The sequence below is a fragment of the Falco punctatus genome (genome assembly GCF_963210335.1).
Source record: "Falco punctatus genome assembly, contig: scaffold_111, whole genome shotgun sequence".
Lineage (NCBI taxonomy): Eukaryota > Metazoa > Chordata > Aves > Falconiformes > Falconidae > Falco > Falco punctatus.
This window is the reverse complement of record NW_027660182.1, coordinates 1,730-16,717: the sequence shown is the minus strand read 5'-3', so window position 1 is coordinate 16,717 and position 14,988 is coordinate 1,730. Positions and strand designations below refer to the sequence as shown.

Sequence of the window (14,988 nt, the reverse complement as noted above, 5' to 3'; positions counted from 1 at the left end):
CACTGTGGCAATTTCATGCCTGGAGGGAGTCCTATTTGCTGGATCATTTTTGCAACTTAACCAAATTAGCTTTGAGAAACCATAGTTGATAATCAGAGTACTGAGCTCTGTGCTCCATTAGTTAAAACCATCACCAACCTCCTTGCACAAAGGGTGGGCATTTGGTTTGCAAAGTAGGAGAGCCGTCTGATTTTCATGCTCGGGGCAGCAGCGATCCCCGGCTTTAAGGTTGTTCCTAATAATCTGAGCGCTTAGTAGGGTCAGGCGCAGAGTCGCATTGGGTCAGCTGCTTTTGCAAAATGAAGCAGTGAAGTGACATTTCCCTTTTGTTCCCACCGAAAAACTTTTGAAGAGTAATAAAGGACAGTTTGGGTATTAATCGAGATTTGGATAAAAATTCCAGTAAATAGTTCCAAAACAGGTGGAAGTTGGGGGGAGAAGGTGAGAAATGCCAGCAGGCTCTGATGTGTGCGTGTGGCTTGTGAAAGGCTGTTTTGGCTCAGGGAATGTTTGTTGTGGGGTTTTACTTCTATCAATCTTCACTATTCTGCTTCAACATGGTCTAATGATGAGACAGGGTGGGGAGGCCGCCTGCTGTCCAGTTATGAAGGATGCTACAGCCTGGAGACACAGCTGTCTCCTTTGGGTCTGCCATGGAAGGGGATGCTGGATTTTCCAAGTCCCGTTGCTGTTCCTTGCAGGTCAACTGAGGCATGGCCACCGGAAAGCCCCGCTGGTTCACGGGGTCCTCCAGGATGGCCACTAGATTCCCGAGCCAAGTGGTAGTGCCTCGTAATCCGAAGCTAGCCAGAGGGACAGAGAAGCCTGCAACTGTAAGTACCTGCTGCGGCCAGGTAGGAGCTGTGTAAGGCTGGAAACTGCCCCCGCGTCCTTCCTCTACCTGCCCCTCCTGTTGTCTGGCCGCGCTGTGAAGCTGGACACCACCTCCCCGTCTCTCTGCTGCCATGCTTCTGTCGGAGGTGGCGACCATGGTGCAGTAGGGGATGGACTGTGTGCTGCTTCAGGGTAAGCCCAGAGTCTGTCTGGATGTGCCACCGGAGCCAATTTAAATGGACGTACCGGGCATTGCACCGGAATAGCTGAAGCGTGAGCGTGTGCTTCGTTCTGTCCCCGTTGTGTGGGCAGCAATGTTTTGTCACGTCGGGATGCTTGCCAGCGCTGCTCTGACCATACCTGCCCTCCAGGCAGCTGGGCATGTGGTGGGCTGCTCGAACTCTGCCCAAAGGCTTTGAGAGGCATGGCTGGTCCCAGATGGAACAGGTTCCAGAACAGTTGTTCTGTCCTGTATCCCGTGTGGAGCACAGACCCAGCGCTGCAGGCAGCAGCGGAGCCAGGGCAATTCCTCCTTCCCATCCTCAGACGTCCTTTGCTGACCAGAGCTCACCTGACTGAAGGCGACCTGGCGCTGAGGCTCTGTCGAGGAGATCTCTCTGCATACTTCTGTGGAGGGGTCTCGGAGGCCAGAACAGAGAAAACAAGTGCTAATTCAAAAGAGATAACTAAAACTTGGAGCCATTCCTCTCCACCTCGGTCTTGGCACAACACTGCTTCTCTGCTTTCCTCTGACTCACCCAGCAGTGACGTCTCCATGCGTGTGGTGGTTGTAAGCGTTGTGCAAGGATGGAGTTAGGGGGTTGCTGGTAACTCCTCCCGACCTTCTTCAAAGGTCACTGGCTCAATCCAGCAAATCTGAAGAGGAAACAAATGCCCGAAGAGCCAAATCCCCCAACATGTCACATCAAATCACAAAGGAGAAGCTAATGGGACAGAGCCACTTGGTTGGAGCATGTGTATTCCGCTCTCTATCATTAATTTACTGATGTTAAATATTTCAGCGGGTAATTATGGGACTTCCAGGACTATCCTAGTGGCTGTGATCACAAATTATTCATCAGTGGCTCTTGAACAAGAAAAGCCTTTCTGAATGAAGGCAGTTCTGTAGCTCTTGCTGGTGTTTTGCATTTCAGCTGACTCCCTCTGCCTTCCTGAAGGAGATGACTCTTAGCACCAAGCAGAGGCTGGCCAGCACTCGGGACATGCGGCGGCCCCAGATTACCCAGCTTCTCGACGTGAGTGAAGCCTCCCGTCAAAAGGTAGCCTTTTCTTGCCCTTTTCCTTGCTGTTTGACGTGACATTTGAAGTGGGCCTATGCTTGTGACAGGCTTGCCTCCAGCTTATCTAAATACTTTGGTGACTAAGTCCTGTTGTCGTTTCAAACTGCTGCTGGTGGTGGTGGAGTTCCTTCTGCTGGGGGAAAGGTGAAACGTTTTCCCCCAGTGAGCTGTTGAAGTCCTGGCCTGCACTAAGCCCATATAAAGCACCTCTGCTGAAGTTGGTGGCTTTTGCTGGAGACGAGCTTCTGTGGCTAAAGCATGATACTGGAGGAAGGCTGGGGTGGGACACAAGGATGCAAGCTTGCAATTTCCCACCCTCCTGCTGAAATAGGCAGCCCTTGGTTTGGTGTAGTCTCTGTCAAACGCTTGGGGTCATCGGATGCCCTCAGTGGTGGCTGCGTTGGCCTTTGGGGGCTGAGGGCCTACGGTAACTACTCAAGGTGTAGCTCAAGCAATTGCATGAATGCTTTGGGTTGGAACAACGAGTGGGACCCTTACGGGGTGTTAGATTTTGCAGGCTGCCAGGTACACAGGGGAATGGCGCTGGGCAGAGGGGAGCGGGTGTGCTTTATCTGGATCAGTGTTTGTTTACACGTATGTTGAAAGCTGCTCTTCTTACACATCTGCTTAGTATAACGCACGTTCCAAAGGGGTAGATGACTGAGGTAGGCTGTTGAGTGGAAAAGTGCCAGCAAGAGACCTGTAACAAATTGGTTGGGGATTGCCCTAGACAGCGCGTGAGGTTGGGAACGCCTCGGACGAGCACGCACAGAACTGGCCGGGTGCTGTGGCTCCTGGCTTCAGCACGACCCTGACTCCTGTGCAGAAGCAGGAGATGTGCCTGTGTCTTGTGAGTGCGAAGAGTTCAGCTGGAAGGGGGGAGACAAAGCAGGGAGGGATTTTCTCCAAGTAATGCCTCTGCGCTGTAAGCGTTTGCTGTTTCTGTGTGTCGTCAGGCACGCTTCGGTGGTGGTACTAACTGACATGGCAATAATGGACTGCAATGAAGCATCCGTTGAAAGCTCATGGGAAAAGGAGATGCCAAGTCCAGCCTTACTCAAGTTGAGCAGTAGTGCTGGGGAAGGAGCTGAACCTTATCACCTCATCTGTTGCTTTCTTAACGGCGGTGTTCCTTTTTGGCCTGTCTTCTCTTCCTCATGGTTTCTAGGCTGTGTATCAAAAAAGAGATTTGAGGATGGGTTGGACTTGGTCACTGTCTCAGGGTAAAGATAATCCCCAGACTGTTTCCCATGGAGTCTCCTGTAAATTCTTGGCTTTCACTTGCTGCACGAGTGCTTACGGCTCTCGCAGTAAGTGCTCTGGAGCTGTGTGACTGTTAGCCCAGGGCTCTGCCGGAGGTAAGTGCTGCCTTGCCTTTTGGAGCAGGAAACCTGGAGAAACGGCCAGCAAAAGAGCTGCTCGCTTGAGCCTGCTCGGTGTGGCCCAGAAACTTTTGATCTGCTCAGAGCACAGGTGGGTGAGCTGCCGTTCCCCTGGCGTGAGCTGGGCAGGCGTACTCACCAGGAGACTGTACTTCACTGGGGACCGATGTAGTATTCTCTGATTGATGAATCTTTCTCCCAGCGGCTGAAACTCTGTTTTGCATCTGCAGTTCTCGGCACCTTCCCCGAAACAGCACTCGTTCCAGCCTTTCCCGTCAGAGGTGGTATTCCAGAGCTACGTCCCCTACGAGGTCTATGAAGTGCCACTGATTCTGAGGAACGAGGACAAGGTAGGTGCTGGGATGTGGAAGTTTAACCCTGTGCTGGAACTGGAGAGCAGTGTTGTCCGCGCGGTGCACAGCACAGCCAGTCGCCTGCTGCAGCACAGCGCATCCGGAGTAAAAGGTCTCGCCACCTTTATTTTGCGAGATGGTGGAAATCTTGCCATGCTGAGGTTTCTTGCCCTGGTTTTGGCTGTGTGTTGGTAGTACCTCGCTGAAAGGAGGTTTTCTAGTCAGCACCTTTCCCCGTGGAAGCCCTGCACGGCTGGGAATGTTGGGGGCTGTACAGTTCTTCCCTGCCCTCGTGCTTTCCCTCGAGTGTGCACTGCGTCCTGGTGGCTCCGTGGTTAATCTTGGTTTCCACAGGGCACCTCTGCCTCTGGGTGAGCTGCACAGAGAGCTGAACGGGCTGTCAGAGCTCGGGGTGGGGTCTTCTCCACTTTATGCTGGAGTAAGTTATAATTAGTGGTAACAGCGCTTCAGGAAAGGCGTTTTGAAACAGCAGTGGAAACAGACTGATGTAGCAGAAGCAGTGGGAGGCCTTTAGGTGCCGCTTCAGGCTCCTGCTAAGCTTAATTGGGTTCTGCTCAGGTTTTTCTGAGGCAACGTGATGCTCTGTTTTCCCTTTGGAGAGCCACAGCACGTTCAGAGTCAAGTGCCCTCGGAGGTCTCCACCTTTGCTTGAAAAACCTGATCATTTTGAGATTTCCCAAGAAAGCTGCAAATGGAAAAGTTGGAAAATGTCAGCAGTTTTGTTCCACTGTAAAGAGGGAAGCTGAGACCTTTTGAATTTCAGTTGGGGAAATATTTGCTGGAATGAGGCATGTGCCAAGAGCAAGCTGGTGGGAAAAGGCAGGAGGGAGGAAAGGAGCTGAGCTCGGTGTTCTCTCCCTGCGCGCTTTCCTACACGCAAGGGTTTCTCTTGATCTGTAGCAGTAAGTGCACTGGCAGCAGAGAAAGGTCAGGAAGAGAGGTGTAATTAAGGGTACTCTTCTGTAATGAAGAATAAGAGGTATGCGTGAGGGGAGGGTGGGATGGGAAGATGGAAGTGTGCGCAAGAGCCGGTGAATTCCCCCCAGATTTCCAGATTTACCTGCTGGGGGGGACAAACAGGTGGACAACAAAAAAAAGCTGCCAAGGTGTATTGCGGGTGGAAGGACAGCGGGAGAAGTCCAAGAATCTCCTGAGAGAACAGGTTTTGACAGGGATGTGGGCGAAAAGGGAAGACCCTTTGGCTAGGAAGGATGCGTGTGTGGTCCCTCAGTTATTCCTGGAGAATACTGCACCATTCCTGGTCTGGCATTTAACTTGGGAACGTGGATAAGATGTGGCATGGGTGCCTGCACCCAGGGAATGCCACTGGTGTGGTCTGCACTGGGTTTTGGGCACCCCTTGCTGTAGGTATCTTCTTCCCCAATTAAAATGTGCCTCAGTTTCTCTCTTCCTACTCTCTGCTTCGTTCCCACTGAGTCTTTTGGCTTCAGCTGCTCCATTATCCATGCAGCACTTCAAAATGGTTATCTTTGCCAAGTACCAGCCAACAGGCAAACAGTTGATTTGCTCTGTTCATGCTTCCTCGGGTGGAAAAGAACATCTGCATAACATTTCTGCCCTTCCCAGTAAGGAATAATAAACTTGTCCAGCTGCGCCTTGGGATTTACGTGCCCTGTAAAGGGGGAGGCAATGTGTGAATGTGGGTTCTTTTCCAAACCGAACTAGTTTTGAAGCCGGTAAGACCTCAACCATTGGAGAGCGTGGGTGTAAAAGTAAGATCAGCTCTAAGGAAAATCCTTGGTATGTTCTAAATACAGAAAGGTAGAGATGATAATCCTGAGAGAGTGTTCTATTCTAATTTTGTTGGCTTTTGGCGATGTCCTGGAGAAGAGCAGAGCAGTGTTGTGCTCTGTCTCAGAGTTTTCGCGCTGGTTTCCCAGATTCTTCTGAATCTTATACTGCACGGCAGCCTGAAGTTGTTTGCCCCCTAAAAATCCAGCTGACAGCAAAATATATTCCAAATAGAGGCTCTGTAATCGTGCAACTACAGAAGTGCTTCGCTATATACTTACTGCTCTTACCTGTGTTGTACAATTGCTTTTCTGTCTTCAGGCTGTTCCTCAGCACCCTCAGGTGTTCCGGGTGGCTTTTGCTGAAGGTCTTAGCCACACGTGCTCCTCTCCTAAGGGACTTGGTGACCAAACTGCTTGTGTGCACTGTGAAACTGGCTCCTGGAACCCGCTGCCCCAGGACCCTGCTGGGTTCCAAGGGCGTTTGGAGAGTTCAGGACTGCCTTGGCCACGGGTTACCAGGCTCGGGTGGGTGGTGCAGAACGAGCCTCCATTTTTTCCAAGCCTCCTGTGGGTTTGTTGTTTGTCAGTGAAGCTGCCCGTCAGTCCAAATCACCTGCTTTAGACTTTGAGATTTGGTGCTCAGGCGTCGCTCTCAATGTGCTTGAGAAATGCCTGTGTGCTGTCTGTGTGCTGGTGGTGTCCCAGAGGGCAGAACCGTGCAGCAGGGTGCCTGCAGGGACTGCTGGGGGTGGGCAGGGGTCCCCAGGGATCTGGCTTGCCTGCGCTGGCAGCTGCCTGGCTACGGTCACAGGCAGCAGGAGCCTCCAGAGAGCAGAGGTTGGCTTTTAAAACCGAGACTCCAGCGCCAGTCAGTGCCGGTCATGTATCTCGAGGCAGAAGATGCCTTTGGAGCCCATAGTTGATAGGCACAGCCTGGGGGGGGGGTCGCCTGGCTTTCCATCACTTTGTCAAGTTGCTGGCTCTCATCCTCTGCATCAGCCTTTCCTTGTAGCGTATTGTGCTTCTCCCTTGCTTCTTTACAGCTCCCTGTGAATTTTCCTAGCCATCCTCAGTTTGTGGGGTTGTCTCTTTGTCTTCCCATGGTCCTCCTTTTGCTCTTCAGGCCTGCTTTTATTCCCAGTGAGGCCACAGTATGTGTGGTCTCCTCCTCTTGCTGGTCTGCCCGCATGACTGTAGCACCGCAGCTTGAGTGCCCCGCTCAAACGCAGCATGTTAAAGTGCATTTCTTCCTTCCCCCAGGATTAACACGTACTGTTTGGCCTTCAGATAACACAGTCCCCTTCTAGGGGCATGACTGCCTGGATGTGTACGGGCAGAAGCCGGCAGGTTCTTTGGGCTTGTTGAATACACGGGTGGCTTGATTCAGATATTATATCTCGGTGCTGCTGGTGTCTTCCCTGCTTGGCCCTTCCTTCATTGCCCTGCTGCCTCTGGCCGTGAGCTGTTTTGCCCAGGCAGAAGGGATTAATGTTGACTCTTGTGTATTATGTGCACGTACCTCCAGAGCTAAAAGTGCTTTGGAAAGGTGGTTAAGGAAGGCTGTCGGCAGGTCTCTTCTCCTCCTGTTTCCACGAGCTGCAAAATCATACTTTCTTACCTTTTCTGCAGGTTCCTCAGCTGCTGAAGGTCACCTTGGAGAGGTCACCTTATTTCAAGTTGATCAGCCACCATGCCGTGTGCCGCAAAGTACCGCCTGGCATGCTTGTGACTTTCCACATCGTTTTCACCCCCAATGAGAACAAGGTGAGACTGGAGGTCCCAAGAGACAGGTGCCTTCAGCGGGAGGCGAAGCTGCGGGGCTGGGTTCAGAACGGGGCGTCTGCTGTGGGTTTTGCGGCACTGCTAATATCTGTCCGTTGCTGTATGGTTATGGGTTTGTTCTGATAATTATAAATAACAAAAGCCTATTTAAAATTGACCTGTTGTTTGGAGGACACGAAGTTGAGCCTGATCAGAGTGAGGACCACCACCTTTGAAAACTGGAGTCACTGGAATGTGTATCACGTTGGACACAGCAGTGAGACAGCGGAACGTTCTGTCTGAAGCCGGCACTTCCCTTGCGCACTGGTTATAACCCGTGCCGTGCTGCAAGGTTTGCTCTAGGCTGTGGTCAGGCAGCCTGGCTGGCAGCACCATGCGATGCCACCGCAGCAGGGACTGACGGGCTGTGCGTTCCCTCCCTGTGCTTTCCTGGGCATTTGCAGGGGAAGGTGCACGTGTGACAGTAGGAAAATGGCCAGGAGGAGTGTTGATGTTTAGCCATCCCACCTCTCTACTCAGTGTTAGGGGCTTAATTATGACGGAAAAGACTAGAGGAGTGAATAGATGCAGAGAGCTTTCCTCTTTCCCATCTGGCAACCAGTTCCCTTCCTCATCCTGGGCTGGAGCGAAGGTGATGCTTTTTCATAGCCTCTGTGTTCCAGCCTTGCCGCTGTGCTGCCCCTGAGGATACTTGCCTGCCTGTGCTCCAGCTGTGATTCTAGGGGAGAAGATGCGCTGTGCTCGTGGCGGGGAGCCAGCCTGGCACAGCCGCACTGAGCTCTAGATGTCTTTAATCAGCAGGGGGTCGGTGTGCTGCAGATGACAGAGACATCTGGAGCACACCCAGGCATTGAAGGGGCAGGTAGAATCTGCAGGCAGACACTTACCCCGGAGCCTTTGGGCAGTCACGCTGGTGTGGCTGTGCCTGCGTGCATGTGGCTGTGGCTGCTGTGTCAGCTGGCACCTATTCCCTGCCCCATGTGCCATGCTTTTGCTTGCAGGTTGGAGCATCGGTGCTGTGGCTCTGGCAAGCCTTGCACTGTGCCGTGATGTGAAGGGGTGACAGTGTGGTCTGGAGGCTTGTTAATGCAGAAGGGTTTAGCACATGGCATGGAAGGGAGGAAGCATCGCAGGGGAACACAGACAGGCTGATTCTTTGCACCAGCACTCTGCTGCCTCTTGGCAGGGTTCTTTGTGTGACTGTGTGGGCGAGGCGAGGTTAGGGGGTCGCTCTGAGCCAGCTGGCGTTTCCGCACCAGGCCAGAGGCGCAGGATCCCTTTGGGCACAGCTGTTCTCTCATCTTGCGTTCGCTGCTTAGATTTAGTTTAATGCCCTGTCCTATCCTCAAACAGCGTGGCTGTAGCAAACTAAAGAGGAAATGCCCTGCGGTCCCTGGCTCCCTGAGCTTGTGAAATGATCTGTTGCTTTGGGGAGGGACTGAGAAATGGTTTTACGTCATTCGTATGGAAGGTAAAAATGATGTTGGCCTAGGGCAGTTCTCCACACTGCCCAAGTGACACAAGACCTTAATCTCACCGAGGTAGGCTTTGCAGAGGACGCTGTTTCCTTTAAAATGCGATTTATTAGTATGAATTAGCATTCATTTTGGGTGTGGAAGTAAATTGGTTCCCATGAAGGGCAAATTGCTGCTCTTCAACTAGAGAGAAGCAGCAGAGCAACAGATGAACATCACCCCAAATAGAAGTAGGGTGAGAGAACCCCCAGGAGCACTCATGTCCAGTACTTTGTCCCTTGTCTTGCCCTTGAACTGGTGAGTGTGTGGCATTAGGGAGCTGTGCCAGCAAGGTCCTCTGCACAGCTTCAGCAACACCACGGCGGTTTCTGCCGAACTGGGTTTTGTGCTCCTTGCAGGGCATTGGGAGAGGGATGCGTGCTGCTCAGTGAGGAGCACATGGGGATTGTACAGCAGAACCAGAATTTTGTACAAACGGAATGTTTTGGCTCATACGTGATGGAGTGTGAATCAGCAAAGTGCCAGAGTGCTGTAGCTGAGCTAGAAATGCATCCACAGCGTGGTCAGGATGTGCAGAGCACCTTGCAAAGCCCTTGGCCAAGAGGCAGGCTTTGGGAAATGGTTCTGTAAAGCCACCTGCGCTGGGCTTGCAGTTGCTTGCCTGCAGAGTATCTGTGCTAGTTGTGGAAGGCTCAGGAGTGCTGCCTTTGAACAACCCCTACATCCCTGATGCTGCACGATCCACAGGGACTGTGGGTAACCCAGTGAACTGGGATGCGGGTCTTCCTGATTGGGAGTTGGTTTATATAATTCTCTTGCTTTGAAACTGTTCTTCCCTGGAGTAAGTCTGACTTCAGTGAAGTCACTCCTGATTGAAAGGAGTAAAATTGTGGCTAAGCCCTAAGTAATCGGGCCATGTGAGTTGTTAGTGGCTGAAATGCCACGTAGCCCTTTCTTGGAAAATGAGCAGTTTCCTACTGTCTCGCAGTCATTTGGGAATGTGCCACGTGCTCGGACTGTCAGAAAATAAATAAACAGCTGACGTGTCTGTTGGTTTATTGGCACTTGTGTTATAAATGAACTGCTAATTTTTCTGCTGGGCAGCGTTTCCACTTAGTTACTCTTGCTGCTTCTGATTTGCACGTTTCTGTTTTGTGGCTCCAGTTGTACAGCGTGGGTGTTCTCGTGCCAGCCCACATTCCTGCGTGTCCTTGCATTATGGTCTGACAGTCTCTGCTGAACTGGGAACCATTGTGGCACTGACTGGCAGATTAACAACAGAGAGAAACACTTCCATTTGTGTGTCCTTCAGGCTTATTAATAGTTTATTGTAAAGGAAGAAGGAAGGAAGAAGCATATAAAACCAGCACAGCTTATTCTGTTTTGCCCTCTTGCTCTTTTCACTGTAGCCATACATTATTTTCCGGCAATGCCAGCTCAGTCTGTGAGGTTTGTGAAATTCATTACTGGTGCTCGGTGGAGACTGAATTAATGCACATTGATTAATATGAAATACGACAGGACAGCGAGTTACTGCATTGGTGAAATGAAGTCCTTTACAATTCAGCGCAGCCCTGTTAGATGCTTTGTAGCGCCCAGAAGCTATTCCAAGTATACTTTCCAGATGGCTCGTGTGGGGAGGAAAGGGGCAGAAGACCAAGGCAAATGGCCCGGTGCCAAACGAACCTGGAGCTAAGCGACTCATTTCAGAGTGCTGCGAACCGGCAGCTGAGGGGGGCAGGCGCAGGGGCACCCCCTTCTCCTGCGACTGGATCTTCATCCTCCAGTCCCTCCTCTCTTGTCATGGCCCTTATTTTCCAGCCTTTGATATCAGGGTTTCAGCGGGAGCTTTCCCTGCTTGGCTTGCCGTGTGACCTCATGCTACAAGGATCTTTTCTGTGCAAGTCGTCTGCTGCAAGGAATTCAGTGCAGGATTTAGGATGGGTTATGCAGGAAATCTGACATCCGAGTGTGGTGTTGTGGGCAGCTAAGGTTGATATCGCTGTGGCAGTATTACCGTTAGCCCCTGAGTTTGCAGAGAGCCTGAAACAACATCAGAGATGAGCAGCTGCTTCAGTTCCAGCGGGTGCCAGTTCAGATGCCAGTGGTGATACCTGGAAGGCCAGAGCTTGTAACTTCCTGCTTGTCACAGGGGTGTGAGAGAAGGGGAACCATCATACAACTGTCTGTCATCCTTGCAATGGAGAGGGGAGTTGTATGAAGGATGAAGTCATGTTTTCATGAAAATCTGTAGCCTGAAGCTGTGTCTAAACACAACAGACTTTAGAGCATAGATGGGTTGCAGCCCCTCTGTCATCCAGGCATGTCTATTTAGAAACCTGGTCTTAAACAGTCTGCTAAGGGTTTGCAGTTGCGAAGCAGAACGAGATTTTGAACTGGTCTCAACAGTTGCCCAGGCTGTAAGCAAGCGTGTAGCAGAGGTAGTGTCCCGGTAGCACGAGGCAGTGCTGCAGGGGAGACTGCAACCCGTTCCCCCCCCAGGGGGGCAATTCAGCTTTCAAAAGCTTAAGGGACCATGGGTCCACAGCGACACAAGCAGCCAGCTTCTGCCTAGCACCCCTCTGCCTTGGCTTTCCCCCTGTTTGGGCTGACGCTGCATTCAGCCTGGTGCAAGGTCCCACTTTGGTGGGGTGGTAGAGCGTGGCTGAAGGGTCAGCCCGCTCTGAAGTGCTGAGTCAAGCCTTGCACGGGATGCCATGTCCCACGGTGTCCCTGGAGAGGGGGCTTGGAGCATAATGTGCATCTGCAGGAATGGCGAGAGGCAGCTTTCTCTCCCAAGCTCGTGGTTGTCTCTGTGAAACCAAACCCTTGCTGCTTTAGCCTTGCCCTCAGGTCCCTGGAGAAAGAATTCCCTTTCCTTGTGCGTTGCTGTGCAGGTGGTCCCAGTGCCCCTCACCAGCAAGGGAGCTGGGAAGGCTGCCAGTGCTTGCTTTTGGGGGGTATTTATTTCTTGGGCTCTTAATTGCATTGCTGTTGATCCATTTGCTCCTTAGCAATGACAAGGACTTGACAATTACTTCCTTTTACTTCCCTCAAATACCTCCAATTGTTGAAGTTCCTTTTTTTTTTTTTATCTCCCTGCTGATCTGTACTTGCATCCTCTTCTGTCTACCTGGCATCTGGAAGAGAGAGGTAAGTAAATATGGCATGCCAAGACTGACTAAGGCAGGTAGCTTTCAATTGGACTTGCCTTTGTTACAGTAGTGTGGCCGAAATAACAACAACAGCAAAAGCAAATGGCACTCTCCATTTGCTAATGCAGTTTCTGAGCATCTGAGCAGTCTGGGAGGTGAAGTACCCGGGAGATAATGGGTGCTTTAAAGTCATATGGGCTGCCCATAGCTTTTATTTTAGAGGGCTTGGGCTGCAAGATTGAGTACAAATTTGCTAATTCACAAAGACTTGCTGAAGATGAAACCCTTGCCTGCAATATGATGTTAAATCCTGCAGGTTGCTTGCTGCAGTTCCCTTGCTAGTATTTTACCTTCCAAATAGGAGAAGCAAAAGCCCTTGTGCAGTTTGTAGGGTGACTGTTTGAGATGTCTAGAAAAAGAGATCCTTCTTTATTCTTTGTGCCTTGGATGGGGCAGCATCTGTTTTGGCAACCTTAGCGGTGGGCGAGGCGCTGGGTGGTGGGTGAGGCGCTGGGTGTCAGCTGTTGTGTTGGAGCACTGGGTACGTGTCTGTGCCTGGGCTGGCTGCCTTAGGGCCCTTCCAGGAGGGGATGGGAGCAGGAAATCCCAGCCGTGGAGGAATCCGGATCAGTTCTGCTGAAGGGAGTTTGCCGCTGTGTGCGGTTCCTAAATCAAAGCGCTTCCTGCTTCAACAATTACAAGAATATCAAATGAGTTAAAAGCACCGGGGCAAAAATCAGGGCAGCCAGTGACTGATGAGAAGCAGAGCTTTGATCAGCTCATCGATAAGAGCCTGCTGGGGGCAATGGCTCCTGGCCCTGGGGCAACAGTTTCCTCACTGATTTCAATGGGGGCAAGGTGGTACTTGCAGCGCAGCCAGCGGTGCCTGCCATCCATCTGGGGTCTGATCTGCTCATCCCTACAGTAAAATGCTTTTGGTAATTTGATTTGCCTTCCTGCTGCTAAACGCCAGGCAGCCGGGGTGGGGGGGGATTGCCTGGCTCTGTTCTGCAGAAGGCAGTGGCTGGGACTGCACAGCCGGCTTTGCTCTGGCGGGGTGTCTGAGTGTCCCCCGTGTGCAGCTCCCGATGCCGCCTGCCTGGGGTGGGTGTGCTAACCAGGCACCCCGTCACTTACTCCTCTAGAACAGACCTTACAGAGGGGTGTGATTAAGGCATCAGCCAGAGCTGTCTCTGTGTCCCCTGGGGCTGGGGTGAGATGTAAAGGGAAACTGAGATTAGGCAGAGAAGAACTCTCTTGAATTGCAGTGCAGAGCTGGTGTAGGCTGCTGGGGGCAGGGGTGGAGTTGTTAGTGCTTTGAAGTACCTGTGAAACATCTGGAGGGACACTTTGGGTGCAGAGCTGAGCCGGTTCTGGTGTGGGGAGATGGGTCAGATGGCTTTTGAAGGGTGCGTGTCCCCAGCCTTGGCCCTGTAAGGCTGTGGGAGGGGGTGAGAAATACAGCTGTACCCTACACTCGCCTGGCATCGCAGCAATTACCGTGTCCAGCTTGTGAAGCATTTCCCCAGCGACTGACTGTTGCTCACGTATGTGGTGAAGTCCTTTTGAAAGTGTACCTGAGCATCGCCTGCCGAGCTTCAACGAGGTCGCCGCGTTGCTGGCACTGGAGTTAGTGCTGTGGCACAGCTGGGTTCTCAGTGGTGCTTCCAGTAGTCTGCGGTGGCGATCGAAGCAGGTTCCATTAGTGCTGTGATCCCTTGCGTGAAGCGACTCTGTTTTGGTGCCTCGGAATCAAAGCATCAGGTAATTGTGGTGCTGCCAGCTTGCTGCGAAAGCGGGTGAATCAGTGGGCTTGTTTCTTCTTTGCAAGTTAACAACCCTGTGCAAGTCATGCTACTGGAATGAAAGGTCATGAAGGTAAAAGCTACTGTTGCGTTACTGAATGATACTGCTACAGTCCTAGAAAACAGCAGTTTTCCTTCTGCCGTGGGAATGGTGCTAAAAGCATTGTGCTGAGATTGTTTCTTTCCCTGCAGGATTATTTCCACGAGCTCATCTGCATCACAGAAAGGGAGAAGTTTGTTGTGCCTATCCGAGCTATAGGTGCCCGAGCTATCCTGGACTTCCCTGACCAGGTGAACTTCTCAGCCTGTCCCGTCAAGTACAGCACCCAGAAAACGCTGCTGGTTTGCAACATTGGTAACCGGGTGGCCCGCTACTGCATCAGCACGCAGAGGTAGGGAGCTCATCTCTTTTTGTGCAAAACACTGTGGTGTGATAATATAGTTGGGAAACAGCGACAAAAAGGAACCAGAGCATGTGAGCTGCTGTGCTGCTGCCGTGGCTGGAGATGGGCAGGGCACGTGGGGTTTGCTGTTGATTATAGTGTTTGAAGCATGGCGCAACCTCTGCTTAAACTCTGCAAGCTGCAGAGTGGAGTTTTATAGTGCAACGGTGTCTTCAGTGCACAGTCGTGCAAGGCTGATTCTGTTAGACTGAAAGAGCAATTGTAAGAAGGCAGCTGGACTGCCCTTGGGCTGTGGAAGATCCTGCGGGGCAGACGACAGCTCTAGGAGCTCAGTTCCTGCAGACCAAGGGCAGTGTTAAGAAATGGGCAAGCTCTGAGCTGGTGGAAGAGACATTTAAGAATTTATCAGCAGCTTTATCAGCAGTTTGTCTAGAGTAGCGAGTGCAATCAGAGATGATAGATCAAAGCAATTGGTATTGAGACCCTGACAAAAACCCTGTGGGGTCCAGAACCTGGTTTTCCAGTAGGTTTGATCCGGTCCCTGGGATCCAATATTCTTCATTAGAATGAGCTCTTAAGCGGAGATGAGCTGGCAGTGGCTTCAAAGCTGCACTACAGCCCCAAAGAGGAATGCCTTACAGCGGGGGCACAGGCCAAAGGTGCAGCAAATACCTGGTGTGTGGGTTGGGAGCCTCTTGTAGAGCTTTGTCTCTCTCAGATCT

At 51.7% G+C, this 14,988-nt stretch overlaps 1 protein-coding gene across 1 annotated transcript in view; it reads left to right on the top strand.

Annotated features, from left to right (window-relative positions):
* The window catches only part of LOC308057684 (hydrocephalus-inducing protein homolog), a 34,410-nt gene extending 19,713 nt beyond the window's left edge, over positions 1-14,697 (top strand). Inside the window, exons 3-7 of the mRNA XM_080411741.1 lie at positions 702-833; positions 1,989-2,114; positions 3,748-3,867; positions 7,275-7,409; positions 14,055-14,697. Of these exons, the coding sequence (XP_080267867.1) occupies positions 714-833; positions 1,989-2,114; positions 3,748-3,867; positions 7,275-7,409; positions 14,055-14,258 (705 nt within the window). The 5' untranslated portion in view covers positions 702-713 and the 3' untranslated portion in view covers positions 14,259-14,697. The remainder of the gene's footprint in view (positions 1-701; positions 834-1,988; positions 2,115-3,747; positions 3,868-7,274; positions 7,410-14,054) is intronic.
* The last annotated feature ends 291 nt before the right edge of the window (positions 14,698-14,988 follow it).